Raw genomic sequence first — 21,250 nt, 5'->3', positions numbered from 1 at the left:
GAGGCGGAGAGGCGGCAGCGGCGAAGGCAGACGAGGGGGTGCTCGCGTCGGTGCCGGGAGCTGCACGCCCGAGGAAGGCCGGCAGCGCGACCTGGCCGAGGTGGAGACGCACACCAGGGATAATAAAGATCCTCTATACCCCGAGCATCAGCAACCCCCTCCTGTTTCCCCCCGCGCTGAGATAGTGCGACCAAGGGGGCCCCATTCCCACCCCCTGCCAGACACTGTCCGCGAGGCCCGTGGAGTGAGGCGCCATTGCCGCTCCGCGTCTCATCACCAGACGGGTAGGCGCGACCCGGTCTCGGCCTCAGGCCCGCCTCATTCTTGGGGGTATTCTTTTCCTTGGTTTTGGGTATGTGTTGTCGGCGCCGTCTGTGAGGTAGAATTGTATAAGTGTTGCCGTGTGCTCGGTAGTCGGTATTAGCTCTGCATTGTCTTCGCTTTTATATTTGCTTTTTGTGTAAATGGAATTGTGTTTTCTTTTTTTTGTGTGCATTTGGTGGAATTGTATTTGTGTGCTTCCCGTGTGCCGCGAATAAATGTGCTTTATTGTTGAACTGTTCTCCCGCTTCGCTTCGTCTTTTCCTCCATTGAATCCTCATCTTGCTTCACGTAAAGGGTTGGTAGTGGGCTGAATACGCCCGATAATTAATCGAACCGTCGAGGTCGACGATAACACCGCTCGGTTATTCTGATAGTACGGAACGGGTCGCTTAAGTGGCCCGTGTCCGAAGTCGACCTGCGGCGAGGTGCGATCGCCCGGTTTACCCTCCGCGTGGGTACTTAGGTAGGTCGAATTCGGCGAGCAACCCTATCCCACGCGGGGGCTGATTGGCTCGATCGCGGTGAGACCGAAAGGTCCACCCGTGACTGGTTCCCGGCGTTAGTCCGAGAGGGTCACGACTGGATTGTCCGAGAGGGTCACGACCGGGGAGTCTGGTGGGGCGACGTGCCGCGATTCGAGTTACGTGGCCGTTCGCACGCCGGCGGGCGCGAAATCCGCAACAATATATATATATATATATATATATATATATATATATATATATATATATATATATATATATATAATGTATACATATTGCTACGAATTTGCGCCCCGCCGGCGTGCGAACGACCGTGTGTAACCAATAGCGGCCGCTTCGCCCACCGCACGTGCAATTCAGTCGTGACCCTCTCGGAACAACGCCGGGAGCTAGTCACGGGTGGGGGTTTAACCTCATCACAACTCAGTCCGCATTCTACCCGCGCGAAATTGGGTCCGATCGCCGAATGGTCGATTTACCAAAGTACCCGCATGGATTGCGTACCGAGGAGTTGTACCACGCCACAGGTCGACTCCGGACACGAACCTCTTAAGCGGCTCGTTCCCCGCTACAGGGATAACCGAGCGGAGTTATCGTTGACCTTGACGGTTCAGATTATTTACCGGGCGTTTTAAACCTACTACCAATCCCTAACGTGATACAAGATGGAGATTCAATAAAAGGAAAAGACGAAGCAAAACGGGGAACAATCGGGCAAGCACATTTAATACGGGAGCACGGAAGGCACGAAAATTTCAGTCACAGGGATACAATAAAAGCAATACACGTATACGTTTATGCAAAGAAAAACACAAACAAAGAACCAACGCAGATCTACAACCGAATAAGGCGATTCACACGGCAACACTAAAAACAGTTCTACTTCTGAAAACTGGCGCCACCCACAGACATTTGCACAAAACCCCAAAAGAAAAGGAAGTCGCGACTTCCCTGAGCGCGTCGTGCAGCCCTTGGCGACCGCAACTCCGAGTCCCTCCGGCGTGATCCACTGGGCTCGTGCCTCGCGCCTGCATGTGTCGTCCACCCAACCTGAACGAATGAACAGAACCTCAAGCAGGGACTCTCCAACAACTCTCGACAATTCTCTTCCAGGGACTACCGACCAGCGACTCTCTGCAACTCTCGACAATTCTCCTCCAGGGACAAGGGGCAGGGACTCTCCACACCCACCCTTTTGTAGCGTCCGGCTCCGCCCTTCGCTCCGCCCCGCGCCCCGCCCCGTTGTTGGCTCCTCCTTCCTTCGAGACGCTTCCAGAAAATTCCTCGAAGGGGGGCGTTCCTATCCCCTGGCCGCGTCACACCGCGCTTCCGCCAATCGGGAGAGGACGCGCCACCCCCTCCCCCTTTCTCACCAAGCGCGGGGAAAAATTGCGGGAAAACCCCACAGGCGTTGTTGGTTTTCTTCTCCACGTGCCGTACGACGAGGGAAGGAAGATTCGGGCGGGAGATATTTGCACGGGCGTTTTGGGCGGGAGATCTTGGCGGGAGATATTTAAGCGGGAGTTTTGGGCGGGAGATGCCCCTTCGCACCCTTGTTGCTGCTACCACTCCGCTCCTTTCATCCGTCCCGTGGAGATCGTGACCGCACGGTGCTTGTTGAATGGCGAGTGGCGAAGATGGTGGTGGCGTAGTTGTGGAAGGTGGCGTCGTGGTGTGAATGGCGTGATTGTTGGCGTCGTGTAGTGAATGGCGTGATCGTTGAGATGTTGGTTGTGGCGATGTTCGTTGTTGTTCTTGCACCAAAATAACGACAGCAAAAGAAAAACGGCTAACTGAAGAATCGCAGCCCGAATGGATCACATATATTCCCTCTATACAACGGGTTTGGGCTAACTACACATGGACTTTCCGATATATCTCACCTGAGACCCTTAATGGTGTATTGCGAATTTCCACAGCCGTAACAATATATACTCGCGTGTATCCGCTTGCGTCGCTCACCTCACCATAAGTTGCAACAGTGGGACAAACACCGCCACTTAATTCAAATCACCTCACTGCCACGTTACTGAAAACACCTCACCACTACCTTGATATTCATACCTCACCACCACGAAACTGCCATGTTATTAAGAACACCTCACCTCCACATCATTCAAAACAACTCCCGCTTTGCAATTCAAAATGCCTCACCACACATCGCTTTCGAGACAGTCTTGTTATAACTGAGGATAAGTACGTGAGTTGTCGTGTTGTCATGATTTACACCAAGTAGAATTCATTTTATTAAAAATTCAATTCTAATTTTTGTTATCAATTACAATTTCTCTAAGCAATTTAGGTTGAAGATTTAAGTTTACAAAAAATTGTTTCTTCAAAAATAACTTGCATAACCCGTGCTCTGCGCGACATGTTGGGGTGGGTGTGTTTGAGAAAGGAATTGATGCAGAGTATCAGTGGTAATTTTGCTTTAATGCAGTAAGTGGAATACGATTTCACTGTTTCAGAACCATTTTATTCATTTTTTTGTACCATGTACCTCATATGGTCTTTGAGAAGAATGTAAGCCGAATATCACGTTACTCGAGCGCAGAACAAAGTCGAAGAGAGCGCGACACGAAACCACAAACTCGGAAATATTATATAAGATGTTTTTTGGGAGTTACGGAGGAAACACACTGGCGCACACACACACACATATTTATGTGTGCGCGTGTTGAGATATATGTATTGTTGCGGAGCCGGGGTGGCGGGATTCTGACCCGGTCCCTGGTGCCAGCCTCGCCACCACCGTCTCCGGGAATCTATAACGCTGGCCGGCTCGGCACAGGCCTCGGGTCACGTGTCTTCAATCGCGATACCAACGTAATCCTGAACCTTAACAGTTGGTGAGATAGAACCCCTGGTTACAGACTGGCTTTGTCAGAGACCGAGCGGAGCCTACCAGTCTGTAAGGCCTAAGTCACATTTGCTCTACGGTGAGGATACGGCGGCCTCTGAATTGAAAGAAACGTGCGGCGGCCGCAAAGTTTCTGCGGTGGCCTCAGGGTGTCCCTACGCCGTTTGGCTATCTTTTACAGGCCGTAGGGGTCGCCGTGGAATTATAACGCGGAGTTAAAACTTTTTTAACCCCAAAAAAACCGAGTTATAACCGAAACAAAAACTGGTAAAAAAAAGAAAAAAAATGAACCAACTCGTTACCGTCCGTCTGGCCGCATGTTCGCCTTAGGGCCCCCCTGCGGTCGCCTTGCGGGCACCTTGAGGCGACCTTGCGTCTGCCTTGAAAATTCTATGGCCGCTGCAGGGCCCCCTTAAGGTCACCGTGCGACATCAAATCAAAGACCGTACGGCAACCCCACGTTTTCGGTCTCCACAATTTCTAAATACGCCGTGCGGCTCCCCGAAAAATGAAAACATATGTGACTGCTACATTGTGTGACCGTGAAAATATTGCGGCCGCCCTATAATTGCTAGTGGCCGTAGATTTTGGAGACCGCACGGCCGCTGTGGCAAATGTGACTTAGGCCTAACCACTTTGGTTTTATACGACAATCGAACCGATCGTTCCTCGACACGACACGCATTAATCCATAACAGCAACTTCTTAAGAATTAACCAGATTTATTGGGGAACATCAGGGATCACAACACAAGCAATAAACACGACAATGGTTTCATTTACAATCAATCCGTTCTTAACTCGGGAACCACGGTCTAAAGTTTTCGAGGGGATCACGACTGAAATATGCCTTATACAACACGTGCAGCCAAAACAGACAGACAGACAGCATGCATGTAGACAGAGTACTTGGTGATGGCTCATGGACGAGAGGAAAGCGTCAAGAGGCACGAATATCGCTCGTAACAAACAAGTGGGTCCACGGGTTCGAACTCCCAGCTCGAACGCGCCACACGGCAAGAAAATGGTGGTGCAGCACTCCCGCTCCCTCAATGCACCGTGTGCATGGTCTCCACATGCTCCGACCTCGTGCAGGGTCGAAGATGGGCCTCAGCTGATCTCTGTCACGGTCGGTCCAGCACCCAAATCCCGGCCCGGCCTGCCCTCCAGACAAGGCCCAAATCGAGGTTGACGGGCTCCGGCCAGCAGATCGGCAAACGTGATGAGCCGTTTGTGTGTGAACAAGTATGGGGGCTCCGCGGCCAGACGCAGGCCGACTCGGTCGATCACCTCCCCGTACGAGTCGATCGTCGACTCCACGTCCAGGCAGCCTCTCAAAGCAGACTGCAGTTTCCCAAGCTCAGAACTGAACCTCAACCTGAGGCCTCGTTGTTTCTCTCCTTTTTAAAACACGTCGCGCCTCGAGAGCGACTGTTTCCACACACCGATCTTTTGTTCCTTCTCTCGGCGACTGCCATTCTCCAAACTCAGAGCTCACTGTTGCCCTCGTTTCTTCAACCCCCTCTCCAGGCGACTGCCGACAAAAAGCCCCGCCCCTTCGCGTCACTGCATCTCCAGGCCACACCTCTCTCTCTCTTGGCCACACCCCCTCAGCCGACTGGGAGCGGCCTATTGTCCGTAGAGGGGAGGAAGAAGATCGAGCCCCTATTTCACCACAGTATGAACATAAAAACAGTCTTTTACACCTCCCGACACACATTTATCGTACACTTTACCAAACAACCTATCTAAACAGGCATTTAATGGGGGATCTGAGCTAATCCTATTTTTAGTTGTCCCATTAAGGGCCATTTCCGTTACAGTATATATATATATATATATATATATATATATATACACATACATACAAATATGCGTGTGTGTGTGTGTGTGTGTGTGTGTGTGTGTGTGTGTGTGTGTGTGTGTGTGTGTGTGTGTGTGTGTGTGTGTGTGTGTGTGTGCTGGAGAACACACACTGACAGAAGAAGAACACGATTAAATAAATTTTAAAAGAAAATTTCATCTGTTGTTTTCGTCAAGTTTAGTTCAAATCCAAAGCGGTTGAGGATGGGCTTCGCATTTTGAAATGCTTTCTTGTTACCGTATCAATTTGCCTTCATTGAGAAACCTGAGCAGTCTTAAAGAGTTCGTAATTATGTTGTCAAGGGACATTCCTAGCAAACTCAACAAATATTCTCCACTCCATTGGAAAGAAATCATCTTACAACAGCCCTGTGGTCATTTGCTAATATAAACACACACACACACACACACACACACACACACACACACACACACACACACACACACACACACACACACACACACACACACACACACACACACACACACACACACACACACACACAGAACTTAGCAGTGGCACTTTACCTGCCAGCCAAATGAGACAGCAAAGGGTGAGTACCAGGTAGGCATTGGAGAGACACCTGGACATCGTTACGAATCCACTCTGTGACCTGCACGCAGACAATCGGACAAGGTATAGCACTCTCAGTTTACTGTACGGAGCGTGCTAACGCTGTACGTTTGATGTAACCCTCAAACCACGATCTTATTTTAGCAATGTGTTCTAATTTCCAACCCTTTCTGTGAAATGCAAGCTCGATACCTGTGTGGCACGTAATAACCCCTTGCAGTCTTATAACATCATTGTGACGCACCGTCGTAATTTCGTTACGCCAGGGACGTGGGTCGTGACCCTTTTTGCTATACAAGTTTTAAAATATTCCCACTCGGGATAAAGTATAAATAATAGGTCATTATGTTTGTATCGAACGCTGATTGTATTTTATCACGTTCAGGTAAGAACGGTGCCGAAGATTGTCTCAGTGAATGATTTAGTCCAAGATAAGTGGATCAGTCAAAGCGAATGGATCTCAGCAAAGAAGCCACCACATATTTGGAGAGTACAATGTATAAAGGGTCCTGTTTTCGCGTTGTTGTTTTAATGTTGGCGAACATTCACGCATCACTAGATTGACACTGATTGCAGGGACTCGGCGGGATGGAGCGATGGAAAAGTTTACTTAAAGTTGGATTTATCTTTGCCATTTAGTTTCTGTGTTGTTATCAAATCCTAAGTAATGAATTTTAATGCAATAAATCTCTAAATGATCGTTCAGATGTTCCTTAGAATGTAAACATGTCTGGTTGAAAAAAATATTTTTTTACATGAGAAATCATAAACATGACCGTCAACCAAACATATTCGGAATATACAATTATGGGTTAAAAACAAAAGTTAAAATGCCATGAAGAACCCCATTTTTTATGATGCTACATCGTCATTTCAGACTGCAATGGCATAAACCTTTTGGATAAAGATCCACGTACCTTGCCATCCCGAGGATTCAGACAGTAAGCTTGTCTGATGTAATCGACTATGTACAGGCTGTGGAGCTTCAAACACCGAGCATTTTCATCAAGGAAGTCCCATATGCAAATGTGACACGAAACAGCTTTGATTGATAGATTACAGGCCGGATGTGAAGTGTATAAAAATCATGGTTAATGCAGTCTGATGAAATCATTTACTCTGAGGGACTGAGATTACATTGCTTGTGTTGTGACTGTGTGTTCCACTGGACGAGCTGGTGAGTTTCATGATAGACCAGTGCAGGGGTTTGACCCTTGATCGTTATAGACCTTTCTGTAGATTACAACCTTCCATAGCAAGTTTTAATCACTGCTTATACAAATGAGGTTTCTCATCACACTGTGTTGTGTAGCTATTTCAAAGCACGTCATTGACATTTCAATCCGTCTTTAAGTGACAAGGTTCGAGATATTATAAATTGTGAGATTAAGAATGCTGATAGAAAAGTGAACAAGTGATTTACTCTCGCGGTTTAAATATCATTGTACATTGATATATTTAAAAATACATGAAGTTCGTGCCGTTATTCTTACAATGTATTTAATACAACAAAGTGCAAAGTGAACTGATCATAAACACTAATTTGATATGCTTCATGCTAATGTCAAGCATGTGTGGAGTCCAATTTGCAGATCGACAAATGTTTATACGAATGAAAACGAAAAAGGACAATTAATTTTTTTCTTTCGATGATTCAATATTTGTCTTGATCAACTTTACTTCTTCAGCAGCTTTGAATGCATACATAACACGAGTGAGCAAGAGATGAGATTTTAAATTTGTAGCTATTTGGATACGCTCAACATTCTTGACTGGTTATTTGCTGACAAAGAAACACCTTCAGCAAAGAATAAGGAAAATGTCATCTTATAGAGGGTGTAGCAATGGCCTCAAGGTGAGATTTAACCTGAAAGATAGTGTTACATATATAGATTGTAATCTTCAGGAAGTCAAACTAGTCTCAAGAACTGCCACGTCCACGTTGGATTGCTGCCTCATCAATGTCCCATTTGTATGGACTTTTTAAAGACACATACTAATATAGAGTAGGTCAAACATGACAGACATACCATGTATCTGCTCTTATGCTTGATCTCTCAAAGAAACTTTCTACACACCAGGAATGGGGATCAGATACAGCTTCCCACCTTTCTACGCTGAGCGTCGCACACCTGTAATGGTGTCCTTCGACGATGTTATCACCATAAGCGTGTTCTGCATGGTCGGCCTGGTCTTTCTGCTCATCCTACCTGGAATCCGTGGACGCTCAGTGAGGACACCTATCTTCTCTCATATCTACATCTCTACATCCATACCGAGTGATCAGAATGTTGGCACATAGTCAAAAAAAATCATTCTTTGAAAAGAATTACATTTTTAAAGATATATTTTATTGTTGTTCAGTGAAAAAAATTCCCAGCTGGCACAGCTCCATTGGACTTTAGGTTGGGGATGGGTTGGCATTGTGGCGATTGGCCATATGCACATTGCAAACATTGCAAGAGACGGCTGGCCTTGTGTATATAGCCAATGTCTGATCAATGTTGCATGTTATTCTGCTAACGATGGACCAAAGTTTAGCTGATGCTCAAACAATTTGCTCCAACAAGAATGGCCTGCACTGTTGGGCCAATGTTGGTTGATCACACTGTGCCAGCTGCAATTGTTCCTCCTCTGAAGCAGCACCGCTTGTTGATATCTGTTCAGGTTTTACTTTCGTTTCACCACGACTTTTTACATGAGATTGAATGATACAAAAAATGGAAAAGAAAGAGTCACACCTTTTTCTTACCAATGCGTAAACCGTGTTTTTTTTGGAGAAGGCAATTGGAATTGTCAATCGTTCAAAAGAAAAAAGGCGCAGTCAACAAATGTCACAAACACTGGTCCAACGTTAGTCCCATGGTGTTAAAGCTTTGGGACAATGGCAGTGCTGAAGGTTGCCCAACGTTAACTTAACGCCGGTGCATTAGATGTGAATGAAAAATTAATATACTTCGTTCGACTGTCCCAATATTGAATGAAAAAGGAAGCGCACACTTGATCTCAAGCAACGTTTTGTTTGTGGTCCATGAACTTGCCAGAGTCTGGCCTTGAAGCGAAAGGGTATGTTTTTCATGTTTGATCCAAAATTCTTCAAAATAAAAAAATTCTTCAAAATTCAAAAAAACAAACAAACAAAAATAACAACCCTTTCTCCCTCCAAACCCATGAGTACTGATCCTTCTTCTCCTTCCTCTTCTTCTTCCTCCTTCTGCCGGCACACCATCTTTCTTCTATTTTAGCCGACCCAGTCTCACCATTACCTTCACGATTTCTTCCTACAACCTTCCATTCCCTAATCTTACCGAATCTTCATAAATCCATCATATATTTTTTTTTACCTTGTACCCTTTCAAACGAAACACCTGACACCACATGTCTCTCTCTCTCAACCCTCTTCCTCGTACTTTTCATTGATCCATCAGCTTCACTCTGCATTTACCGTTCCAAATTCACCACACACTTCCACAATTTTACTTCAACCTTCCCTTTTCGGAATATTACACAATCCTTATTAAGAAAAATAAATAAATAAATAAATTCACTTTTAACAATACACCTCCCGTAACCAAGTGGTTCTGCCGTAACCACGTGATCTGTTTCTACCCTCCGCGTTTACCGATCCAAATTCACCATTCACCTCACGATTTTTTTCTGAAACCTTTCTTTTACCGAATTTTATGCAATCTCGATCAACAAATAGTAATAATAAAAATAAAAACGGTCTCTGAAAATACTTCATCTTCCTCTTTCACACGTGTGGTTCTCATTACTCCATCATAATTCACGACTCTTTTTCTATTTCAACAGATTGCTCTCAATTTGACCTTTCCTTCATACCTTGTCTAAAAAGTCCAACTGTAACAACGTTTCTTCTCTCCATTCTCTACATTCGCCTAAATTGAATCCCTCAAGAAATGTCGTAAATTGTATTTCTGAAGGAAAAAAAAACAAAAAAACAGTTTGCTCTGAATGTTCGCTTTCCATCAATCATCCTTTTTTTTTTCCAACTTCAGTGCCAATTCACCCCTCTCACCCTCCCTCTCCATGCAACCATCACACTCCCCTCCTCCAAGATTCCTTCTCACCTTTCTCAAATAATTTCCCCTCATCTTTCTCTCTCAACTCTCACCACTCACCCCCCTCACTCATCCTTCTCAAAGTTGCCCCCCTCTCATCTACAAAGCTGCCTCCTTCCCAAAGCTCTCTCTCTTCCATCTCATCACTCCACCTCCTCAAGTCCTCAACTGCCTTGTGCCCCTCACTTATTACTCCCCACTGTACCTCAACCCAGCACCACAGGGTCTTTTCTCCTCCTCATCCAGCCCCCTCCCCTAGCTCTTCTGCAATCCTCCACACTCTTTCAACAACTCTCTGTACCTCTCTCCTCCACCCTTTTCCTACCCTCCCTTCCCCTCCCCTGCCCCCAAAGCCTCCTCTCCTCCCACTTCATTAATAGTGTGGACCTCAAATATCCAGGGCCTTCACTCAAACCTGACAGATCTTTCCATACAGGTTGCAACTGACAAACCAGATATAATCTGCATAACAGAAACTTTCCTCCCTCAAGACGTCTCTGAAACTCCCTGGTTTCTCCCTCCTCCAGTATGACAGACCTGAACCTCATCCTGGTGGAGGAGTTGCTTCCCTTCATCAAAGATTCTATTCCTCACTCTCCATGCACTGCCCTCACTCCCTCACACCCCCAGCAATACCTCTGGCTATGGCTTCCCCTCCACTCCCACGTCATGTTTATATGTATGCTGTATCGTCCGCAAAACAATGATGACTCCATTTACACTTCACTATCCAAAAACATGTACCAACTTCTATCCTCTCATCCGAACTCTCTCTTTCTCATATGTTGTGACTTCAGTTGTCATCATGCCACTTGGCTGGGTGTGAGTACCTCTCTCACCTGCCATGGCACTTCAACAAAAGACTTCCGTGACTCATTGGGACTGACTCAATCAGTCAACTTCACGACCCGGATCTCAACCAATGGTACTCCATCTCTTCTGTATCTGATTTTGACTAATTTCCCTGAAAATATCTGCTGTTCTTCCTCCGCTCCAATCTGTTCTGACCACGTGCTTGTCAAAGTGGACATATCTCTGGCTGTTATTAGAGAACCACTTCAGCACCGTTGAGTCTGGCATTTCACTCAGGCTGACTAACAGGGTCTCCAGGCAGCCATCAAACTTCCAGACTGGTCTCCCATCACTACTTTCTCCAACATCAACTCGTCCTGGGAATTCTTTCAAAGAAACTTGCTCTCTCTCTCTCATGCACAGATTTATCCCCTCTCTTCTTCAGTTGTCCTACCCTTCCTCCTGCCCTTGGTTCCCTGAAGCTTGTGGCGAAGCAGTTGTCCTGAAACAACTTGCCTTTGCCTCATGGATGGCAAACCCAACTGAGGGTAATCTCAGTTCCTTCCATAAAGCTCAGAACAAGTGTGTGTCTACCCTCAGGAGAGCCAGAAAACAGCATCTTTCTAATCTCAAGTCTGAACTCTGAAACCTCTCTCCCTCTTCCAAATCCTGGTGGCATCTAATCAAGTCTCTTTCTGGTGTATGTCCCCCCTCCATCCTCTCCCTTACCTCAAATGGCCACACTGCTGATACCGCACGTGAAAAGGCTGAATGCCTAAACTAGGTGGTTGCATCGAAATCTTGTATCCGAAACCCATCGCTTTCTGCAACCACCTTCCCAGTCACACCCACCTATCCCTGGACTCTGTGTCCTTTTCTTCTGACAAAGTGGAGAGCTTACTGTCAAAGCTCGACTCAGATTCTGCAACCGGTCCAGACGGCATCAGCCCATGTGTCCTAAAAACAGCTCCTCTGTTCTTGCTCACCCTCTCTCTGTTCTATTCCCCCCTCTCATTTGCTCAAGGTCATCTGCCATCTGCTTGGATATCAGCAAACATTACTGTCCTGCATAAAAGGTACAAAAACAGATCCCGGCAACTACAGACCAATCAGCCTTCGCCCAAACATCAGCAAGGTTATGGAATCCATCATCGTTTCAGACATTAAATCCTTCCTCTTCTCGAATGGCTTGATTTCCGATCATCAATTTGGATTCATACCAGGTCACTCTATCCTGGATATGCTGCTTCTGCTCTCCCAACAATGGATGGAGGTCCTCAATGCCAGACATGAAATCAGAGCTCTATCCCAAGACATATTGCGTGCTTTTGATACGGTCTGGCACACTACCCTGCTCACCAAACTCTCTTCCTGTGGTATCCAAGGCCATCTCCACTCATGGCTCACAGACTTCCTCGCCTGTCGCAGCCAACGTGTGACCCCAGATGGAGTTCTCTCATCCCTTCTTCCTGTCCAGGCTGGAGTTCCTCAAGGCAGCGTTCTGGCCCCTGTTCTTTTTCTGGTTTTCATCATTGATCTCTCCGACTCTCTGGAAAATCCTCTTTATCTCTTTGATAATGACTACACCCTGTGCCGTACCATCTGTCATCCCCAAGACCAGCAAGCCACAGCATCTTCGCCCTTTGCAGATCTGGATAAAACCACAAACTGGTCCATCACGTAGAACATATCTTTCAATCCTGATAAATCTCACGCTCTCACTATGTCTCTCCGAAAGACCGTTTGGAACCCCCCCCCCCATCTACTTTCTCAACAATCCTCTGGAAGAAGTCCTTTCATTTAAGCTTCTGGATCCCACTATCTGCCATGATCTTTCCTGGGAAAGCCAAATTTCCAACCTGGCCGCCAAAGCCAGTCGCCGAGTGAGAATACTCTGTCGTGCAAAGTCCTTCCTCGGTCCACCTGAGCTCCTGATCACATACAAAGCTTTCTTCCGCAGCCTGATGGAGTACAGCTCTCCCCTCTGGGCTGGTGTTCCTGCCTCTCACCTTTCTCGGCTTCACACCTTGGAAACTAAGGCATTTGGGCTCATTGGTATCTCCCGCGATGAGGCTGAGTCTTTGGGTCTCTCACTCTCTCACCGCAGGCAGGTCAGTGCTCTTTCTGTCTTCTACCATCTCCTATCCAGTCTTGCCCCCCATGCTCTGTCTGTGATACTATTATAGATTCGGCGGTGGGGGGATTCACACCCCACTCCGGACACCAAATGTTGAATATTCGGCATCACTGAACAGCACCGCCGTCTCAAGGATTATAACGCCGGCGAGTTCGGCACAGGTCTCGGGTAATGTGCCTCAGATCACGATACCAAAGTACACCTGGGCCTTACCAGTTGGGGTTATAGACCCAGACTACAGACTGGGTTTGTCAGAGACCGAGCGAAGGCTGCCAGTCCGTAACCATTTTGGTTTTAAATACAAATCGAGCGGATTGTTCCTCAGCGCGGCAAGAATAAATTTAAGGCGGCAACTTTAATATGAATCAGCAAGATTTATTGGGGACACATCGGAGAAACACGACACAAGCAAACCATTCACGAACGTTATCATTCATCTCAAACCCGCTCTTAACTAGGGAGCTATGGATACGGGTTTCGAAGGGAGCCCTAATGAAATAAACCTTAGGCCTGGCCAACATGCAGACAAGACACGGAGTACTTGGTGATGCCTCATGGACAAGAGGAAAAGTGTCGAAGGCACAAATGCGGCTCGTGAGAAGCCAATGGTGTCGGATTCGAGCGCCCGAGCTCGAGCATGCAGCGTGGCAAGATGGCAGCGACGGTCTTCTTTTTGTCCGCACCGCTCACTCACACAGCCTCGGCGCATCCATCCCCTCGAAGGTCGACAGCACAAGAGAGAAAGATCTATGGTATGTTCCAGCTGGTTTTTCTCAAGGTCCAGTATGCGAATCCAGGCCTGGCCCATATACCAGACTATGCCAAATCTGGGTGTTGGACTCTGCAGGTGGATCGATGGGATGGAAAGATGTGTCGAGCCGTGCAGGGAGTCAGGACAGTCAGAGGCTCCGTGACTGGACTCAGGATGAACCTGTGGAGCTCCTGCAGGCTGGATCCATGGCTGAGGAGGAACAGCCGACCACACCACTCCTCATCACGCAGATCGCCGACTCACCAAGCAGTTCCTCCCTTGCCTTTCGGAGCGGGCTTTTTCCGGACCCCTCCGGGGACCCGTGATTGGTCCATCGTTCGAGATTGCAGCAGCTCTCTGCCAATGGGCTGCCGGCACGTCTTGTTGACTGTGAGGATGCATGGTGGGGGCTGGTTAAGAGGGGGCCAGGAAGAAGAAGACGCCTCTCAGTACACCACCACTGTATGAACAATGGACAGCCTATGACACCTCCCGACACACGTGTAACATCCGATTACCAAACAACCTGGCTAAACATGCATTTAAGGGGGTATCTGGGCTAATCCTATATTTAATAACCCACTAAGGGCCCATTTCCGCAACACTACGCCCCCCCCCGCCATGTTTCTGCAGGGCGCTCAAGGTCCGCCAACAACTCCCTTCTGGTAAAACTAACAAAATCATGAATCACTGCTCACCTTCACTCTTTCATTCATCTTTTTTCTTGCCTTTGAAATAAACCCACACTCTTCAATCCCATTCTTCCCTTCAGGCCTTCAAAACAGCTGTTAATCACCACTTCTTATCTTGCCCCATCCAAAACCTTGATCTTTTCTACCCCCATTAATCCACCCCAAACTCACCTCCTTCAAATTCCCTGCTTTCCTTCCTGAAAGTCGCTGTAATGTCCATATCTTATTCCCCGTGTTCCCCACCCATCAAGAGGACAAAATGGTCAATATGTAATATTTGATTTTAAAAAAAGAAAATAATATATACTCACGACTTGATGTCAAAGGACACCACACCTACAAGGATGCCAAAAACGTCATTTAACAATTATTTGCAGGGATAGAAGGAAACAATGCAAGAAATAAAATGAGAAGGAAGTTAGAAAACAAATAAAGATGGAAGAAGAAGAAGAAAAAAATAGCACAAGCACAAGAGGAGAAGGTTGTTTGCATAAATTCTACACATTTGACTGTATAATGATTAAATGAATCAGTCAAAAAGAAAAACGCTGGCAAGGGGAGGTGCACATATTCCTGAGCTGGAGTAAGAATTGTAAAAACACGAGATGGGGTGGAGGGGATCGTGGTGGGGGAGTGAGGGAGGGGGGTGGTTGGGTCTTGCCCTCCAAGAAGATAATTTTTAGTACTGTATATATTTCATTTTCTGCTTGGCTTTCGGCGCATTCCTCATGTCTGAGTCAACAAGCAAGTCTTTTTGATAAGTTATGGTATTGACATGCCAGGACTAAACTGTAATTTTATATAATCAGAACACTTGAAGTACAGAAACATCAACCAAAGCAAAGAAACACCTTATCTTCTCTTCAAAAAAATGAACTGAGAAGGTTTCTCAAGACAGCGATGAAAATATTTTTATTCATGAGAGAGGATTACAAGATTCCCCAATGTTGTGATCATGCAAAATAATGATGGGGTGGGTCTGCCCCATCCACAAATTAATGATGGGGTGGGTCTGCCCCATCCACCTCCCCGATGACAAACCTTGTTTGGATGTTGGAGTGTGCTTGTTCGATGTCAAGAATGATTGCTGGAAACCTTCAGACCTTATTGGCAAATTGAAAATATTTTCAAATCCAAGATGAAAATCGTTTTGAAATAAAGTAGATATCACAGGCTAATGTTTGCTTTGTGACACCAAAGAACGTATGCAGGGAAACAAGCAAAACTCGAGCAGGATATCTCATTTGAGATGGTACAAGAGGAAGACAACACCTTTTGTTCCATACTTCGAGCATGACGTACTTGTGGTAAATCAAATGTCTTCAGAAACTTCGATTTTTTTTGAAGGAAAGAGTTTCGTGAGTGCACTGAACCTTCAGATTATCGAACGTAGAATAATCTTTGAGACCCAGATCCACATTGCACTGCCATCCAAACACCATGGAACCATTCCTTTTGGTGAGGAATTACCAGAATAGCCCTGAGACGCCAAGAGGCTGTATCTGCAGCTCGCTTTTTGTATTACGAGGGAAGTGAAGCCATTTTACGATGCTGGTCACTGACTGCAGAACACAACCGAGGTGGCTTTAAGTTAGACCTCCAGTTATTACTCAAATCCAGAAATTTATCATTGGCCTGTGCTGGCCCAGAAGGGAGTCGGCGAAGGCCATGAAATTAGATATTATCATTTTGTCCACGCTTGTGAAGTATACATTCTCCCTTCCAGTTTTAACTGCAATAAACTTTGATAATCTAGATTTCTCGCCTGATGTTGGCTTAATGGTTAAAGTGGCTGGCTTAACATCTTTGGTTTTGAGTTGCAGCCCCCATCATGCTGTTAAAACAACATGAGATGGGTTGATTCAACTTGTCATCCTTCCGAGGTCGGCAAACTGAGTACCAGCTTACGAGTACAATTAGTGCCTTGATGTTAGCAAAGTGTGGTAAGTAACAATTGTTATTCCTAAGTTAGTCATAAAATTGAGAAATCCATGAAATTAAAAAAAAAGAAAAAATAAAGAAGAAAAGTATGAATGATGGGAGAAGAGAGAAAGGGAAATGGGAAATATATTTCAGCAGATTGGTGGAAGGGGAAAGAACGGAATGGTCAACTCGTTTATAGAACACCACACAGGTGGGAAAGGGAAGGAGCAGGTCTGAACTTCCACCATACTTGCATAAGCAATAATCCGAGTTTGAGGGCAGTTCACGGTTACTTTGACAATTTATTCGAGACAATGAATACTCCAATTGACGTGACCAGCGTACTTAATCTGCTGCAGGTTGAAGGCCTATTCAGGTCTATTCTATTCTATTCAACGCAATTAGATGCCATTGAACTTGAGTACATTTTTCAATTTGATCTCTCAATCTGATTTTTGACATACTTCTCTTTCTTACAAGCCCTTCTCTGGGTTCCCAGTTTGAAATGATTGTGGTTCACCAGTAACCCGTTTGTTTTGCTGTCGGGCTAACTTCTTTTAAATAAAACTATGTCCAAATAATAGATAACAATAATAATAATTGGACAAATTTTTCTTCTTCTCTTTGAGGCCATAACCTGATTCTGTTTGAGGTCATGGATTTTACAATCAGCCCAATAAATGGATAATTTTGGGATTTGTATGAACTCGTGAAAATCCATGAACATTTCACACATTTGGAGGTTGGTCCATGGAAGTGCCTTGTCGAGATATCGGGCTGATTCTGATTTCACATGCACTTATTGCAACACATGTTAGTGCCCCCAAAACATGACAAAACTGTCTTTCCCACTGACATGCCACCAATATCCTTACAGTTTTTAAACAGTTTACACCAAGGGGCCTTCAAAGTCATTCAGTTTGGGATAATATATGGAAGCCATTCAAATTGGAACATTGTTTTCAACTTGTACAACTAATCGACTTCACACATAACCTGCAAATCTTCTTTTAAATTTTGTTGTTTATTTTTTCAAAAGTCACTTGTTACAAAGCAGCAAACCTTCACGTTTGGATTTTATAATTGTGACAAGTGATCAACTGAAAAGATGTGTTAAATCATTATTTTACATTTTTAGCTTTGTTATGCCCTTTCTGTAGTGATGCAAAAGTTTCACAAAAAAACAAACAAACTTGTACTTCTGACCAACCTTCCAACAACACAACACTTAACTTCATGCCTGCAGCACGACTCGTTTGGACATGAATCGTGAATGTTTCAGGCCATGTTTTCACTGTGAATACAAACCATTTATCGTACATGTGAGCGATTTAACAAGTTAGTTGTTATCGTCAATAGTAATTATTTGATTGCATATTTGCTAAACCTGTGTGTGAGGACATCCAACAGGCTTGGCAGGGGTGTTGCTTCAGGCCAGGAAGCCAAACTGAGTTCACGAAACGATATAATATTGACATGGTGATGGAATGAACTAACTTTATTCATACACCTGTTCATGTTTTGTTTTTAATCCCCTCTTGACTTTGTAGAGACTGTACTGGCTCATCAGGATTACGCTGAGCCTTTTCATCGGTCTTGTTATAATCGGTAAGTGCCATAAGAACTTGTGTTTTTGATTAATAACCAGGGAATTTGTTCCTACCGTTTACAAAGCAAAGCACCATGACAGATGAGATGGCTGTCCCATCCGCACTTCCTTGTGGATATTATAAAAATTTAATGGTATATCATGTAAAATGAGTTTGGCCAATAGAGCTGTGCATATATCCTCCCGACAACGATCAGGTTTATAACGAGACTTGCTTTGTCTGACATTGTACTACTTTATTAATCTCTCCAATGACATCTGAGCAATCGAACAAAGCACATGATCACAGGTATTTAAACATTTTTACCCCAAAACAAACGCCATTCTTCAGTGTACGACAAATTATGCTTTATTTTTCTTTTTCTTTTTTTTTCAAGAAAACTTCTGGAAGGTTTCTGCAGGTGGTACTGTGTGTAGTACACCTTCAGGCTTCCTCAATAATTTAATCATTTCTTTAACGTTTATTGTGAGTGAAGTAGCTTTCATGTAAAATTAAATTTAAACATGCATTTCAATAAAATTGACATTATCAAAGCTTTTAGACTTGCATGCCTCAGGATAAAACCACAAAGATGGGATTACCTGATTGGGGGAACCACAAAGCATCATGAATGAGTAGGCGGAAATGAACCATCATGAATAATGAACCAGTAGAAACTTAATGCTAATTATCTGACGGCAAGTTGCGAGGGGGGGGTGGTGGTTGTGGTGGTGGTGGTCGTTTTCATGATGACAAAATTGACTGTGATGGAATTGCCACACAGTCAAGCCATCAAAGTCAGAATAGATATAAAGTTCGACAAATTATTTCTGTCTCCAAAGAATAGGGTTGGTTGACCTGATATGATGAATGTGGCCTCCATTGCACGGAGGTGAGCGAAACTGCGTCCTCTACTCAGGATTTTAAACCATCCGATACGATATTTCTCTGCACACTGAGGATTATTCAGTTAATGGTGACCAATTGCGGAGGCACAGGGAATAGTTGTCGTACTATGTACATTATCACAAGCCCGAGTTGATTGTCTCTGTTCGGATGATTGACCCTGTCTGATCCCCAAAGGGATGTGTTGTTCAATGTGATCCTTCAATCTTAAAGATGTGCGCCCCACATACCCACCATAACACTGGCACTGAAATTCATATATAATCTTACTTATATGATAGGTGGGCAGAACTTCTTTTTGGACTGACGGAAGCAACTGGCGGGTAGTTAAAATCACTCGTGGTTGAACCGCATAGTAAGAATGGAACACTGTCTGTTTGATCTGGTTTTCAAACCGTTAAGACTCTTTGCCTTTCCAAGATAGACGTATGTATACCAGACATTTACCAGGTCCGATTATAGGATTATTTGGTGGGTTCAGGAATTTGTGTCTATATCTATTGATGATCTGTTCAGGATACTCATAATCAAGAAGCATAGTCTTGACGGTATCATTTTCAGCATGGGGTTTATCTGTGGGGCAGATCTTTCTTGCTCTATTGACCAAGACACCAATCAATCCAATCTTGTATCTAGAGGAACTATAAGAGTCCCACCTGGTACACTATCCGGTTAAAAAAAAAGACGGTAGATTTTGGTTTTATCAGCATCGGCCGATTTCTCAATGAAGACATTCAAGAAGGGAAGTACGCCGGAGTGTTCCATCTCTGAGGTGAACCCTCGCGATGGATGGAGAGAGTTCAGGTATGCCAAGAAGACTTTACATGCTGAGGTTGACTCAAAGACAGCGAAGATGTCATCCACGTACCAATAATAGATGGAAGGGGGTTGAACTCCAGGATGTGGATCTGCAAAGGAACGTTTTTCACAGTATCCTACAAAGATGTTTGCCAAGACGGGACCAAGAGGGGGTCCCATCGCTACACCATCGATCTGAGTGCACATCGAATCTTTAAAACTGAACTCGACAAGAACGGGTTGCCATATTCATTCATTTAAAGACAGACAGACTCAGAGGTCGGTGGAGGTGTCAAGTCAGTGTGATACAGAAGTTGGTGGCAGATTTCAATCATTTGTCACAGTCTATTCATGAATGTCAGTGGGACATTCGTGAATAGACTGGCTACATCATATGAGCACATTGTGGAATTCTCATTTAGGTGTGTGATGGACCAGATGGCATACGTGCTGACTGCAAGAAGGAATCCACAATTACATGTTCTGAGATACTGCCCAGTGCTGGCTGAAATAGTTCACATAACCATCTGACAAGTTCATGCTGTGCAGAGTTAATGAATATTTCCCTCCAGTCTTCTTGCTGAGGAATATGGAAGAGGCACACTTAAAATGTGTGAGGATAATAACAAAAAATGGAGTGGCACGGAAGGAGGGGAGGACACAGATCACTGTCTCTGACCATGCAGGCTCCATTCGCTAAAAAGCCTGAAATACCTTTCTGGTGGGTGTGGCTGGCTGACTTCCTTCTTCGCTCCTGGTTTTCATGAGATGTGCATCACAACACATGACATCAATATGTTGACATCATGGAGTAAAAGCAGCTTATGAAAAATTCCAAGCCTGAAAAAAATGGTGGAAAAAAAAAGCAAACAGCCAAACATTTGAATTATTGTGTGAACACACATTTTACTGAACCTTGCTGCAAATAAAGTAGGAAACATTTTTACATTCATAATCACATAGCATCAACTTGGTCTGTAACAGGGACGACTTCATTTTGAATGCACATTGAAATATTTGCAGATAAAACAGGGCATTGAGCAATGTAAAGCTTCACTGGGAACATGGTACATGTATTGAAGTTGATATGATAATAAATGATCTACATTGAAACAGATCTATATTATTATACTACTACTACTACTACTACTACTACTACTACTACTACTACTACTACTACTACTACTACTACTACTACTACTGCTACTACTACTACTACCACTACTCCAACTACCACACACACCAAGAATAAAAGGGAAAGAATGCTTCAAAGGGTGGAGGATATTATATATCGTCGAGGGAAGGGTGTGAGGGAGGGGATGAAGTTATTACCTCTGCCACCGAAGGTTATGTTTTCATCTGTCTATCTGTCAAGATAGCAACAGAGGTACAGACAAGGCAGCAGCATCCAAGGCCCCCAAAAGGATTTTTTTTGCATACATTGTCAAGGCTCGTATGAGAGCTATCACACAATGCAC

General features: G+C 44.8%; 2 protein-coding genes across 5 annotated transcripts in view; one reads left to right on the top strand and one right to left on the bottom strand.

Annotated features, from left to right (window-relative positions):
• Positions 1-20,614, bottom strand: part of LOC147015596 (dual oxidase 1-like) — a 201,824-nt gene extending 181,210 nt beyond the window's left edge. For 2 of the 4 annotated variants that reach the window (XM_085850501.1, XM_085850502.1), the window contains exons 1-2: positions 7,020-7,089; positions 6,057-6,142 (exon numbers count right to left, since the gene is read on the bottom strand). In XM_085850501.1, the coding sequence (XP_085706627.1) occupies positions 6,057-6,142; positions 7,020-7,027 (94 nt within the window). In that variant the 5' untranslated portion in view covers positions 7,028-7,089. Of the gene's footprint in view, positions 1-6,056; positions 6,143-7,019; positions 7,100-20,486 lie in introns of those variants that run through there. The other 2 variants (XM_085850503.1, XM_085850504.1) reach the window with 2 other exon arrangements.
• Positions 7,174-21,250, top strand: part of LOC147015595 (dual oxidase maturation factor 1-like) — a 43,088-nt gene continuing 29,011 nt past the window's right edge. Inside the window, exons 1-3 of the mRNA XM_085850508.1 lie at positions 7,174-7,279; positions 8,184-8,332; positions 18,030-18,087. Coding sequence (XP_085706634.1) covers positions 8,186-8,332; positions 18,030-18,087 — 205 coding nt within the window. The 5' untranslated portion in view covers positions 7,174-7,279; positions 8,184-8,185. The remainder of the gene's footprint in view (positions 7,280-8,183; positions 8,333-18,029; positions 18,088-21,250) is intronic.

This window comes from Eptatretus burgeri, chromosome 12 (assembly GCF_056783735.1).
Source record: "Eptatretus burgeri isolate ZD-2024b chromosome 12, Ebu_testis_v1, whole genome shotgun sequence".
Lineage (NCBI taxonomy): Eukaryota > Metazoa > Chordata > Myxini > Myxiniformes > Myxinidae > Eptatretus > Eptatretus burgeri.
Note: the sequence above shows the minus strand (reverse complement) of the source record. Positions and strands in the feature narration are given on the sequence as shown.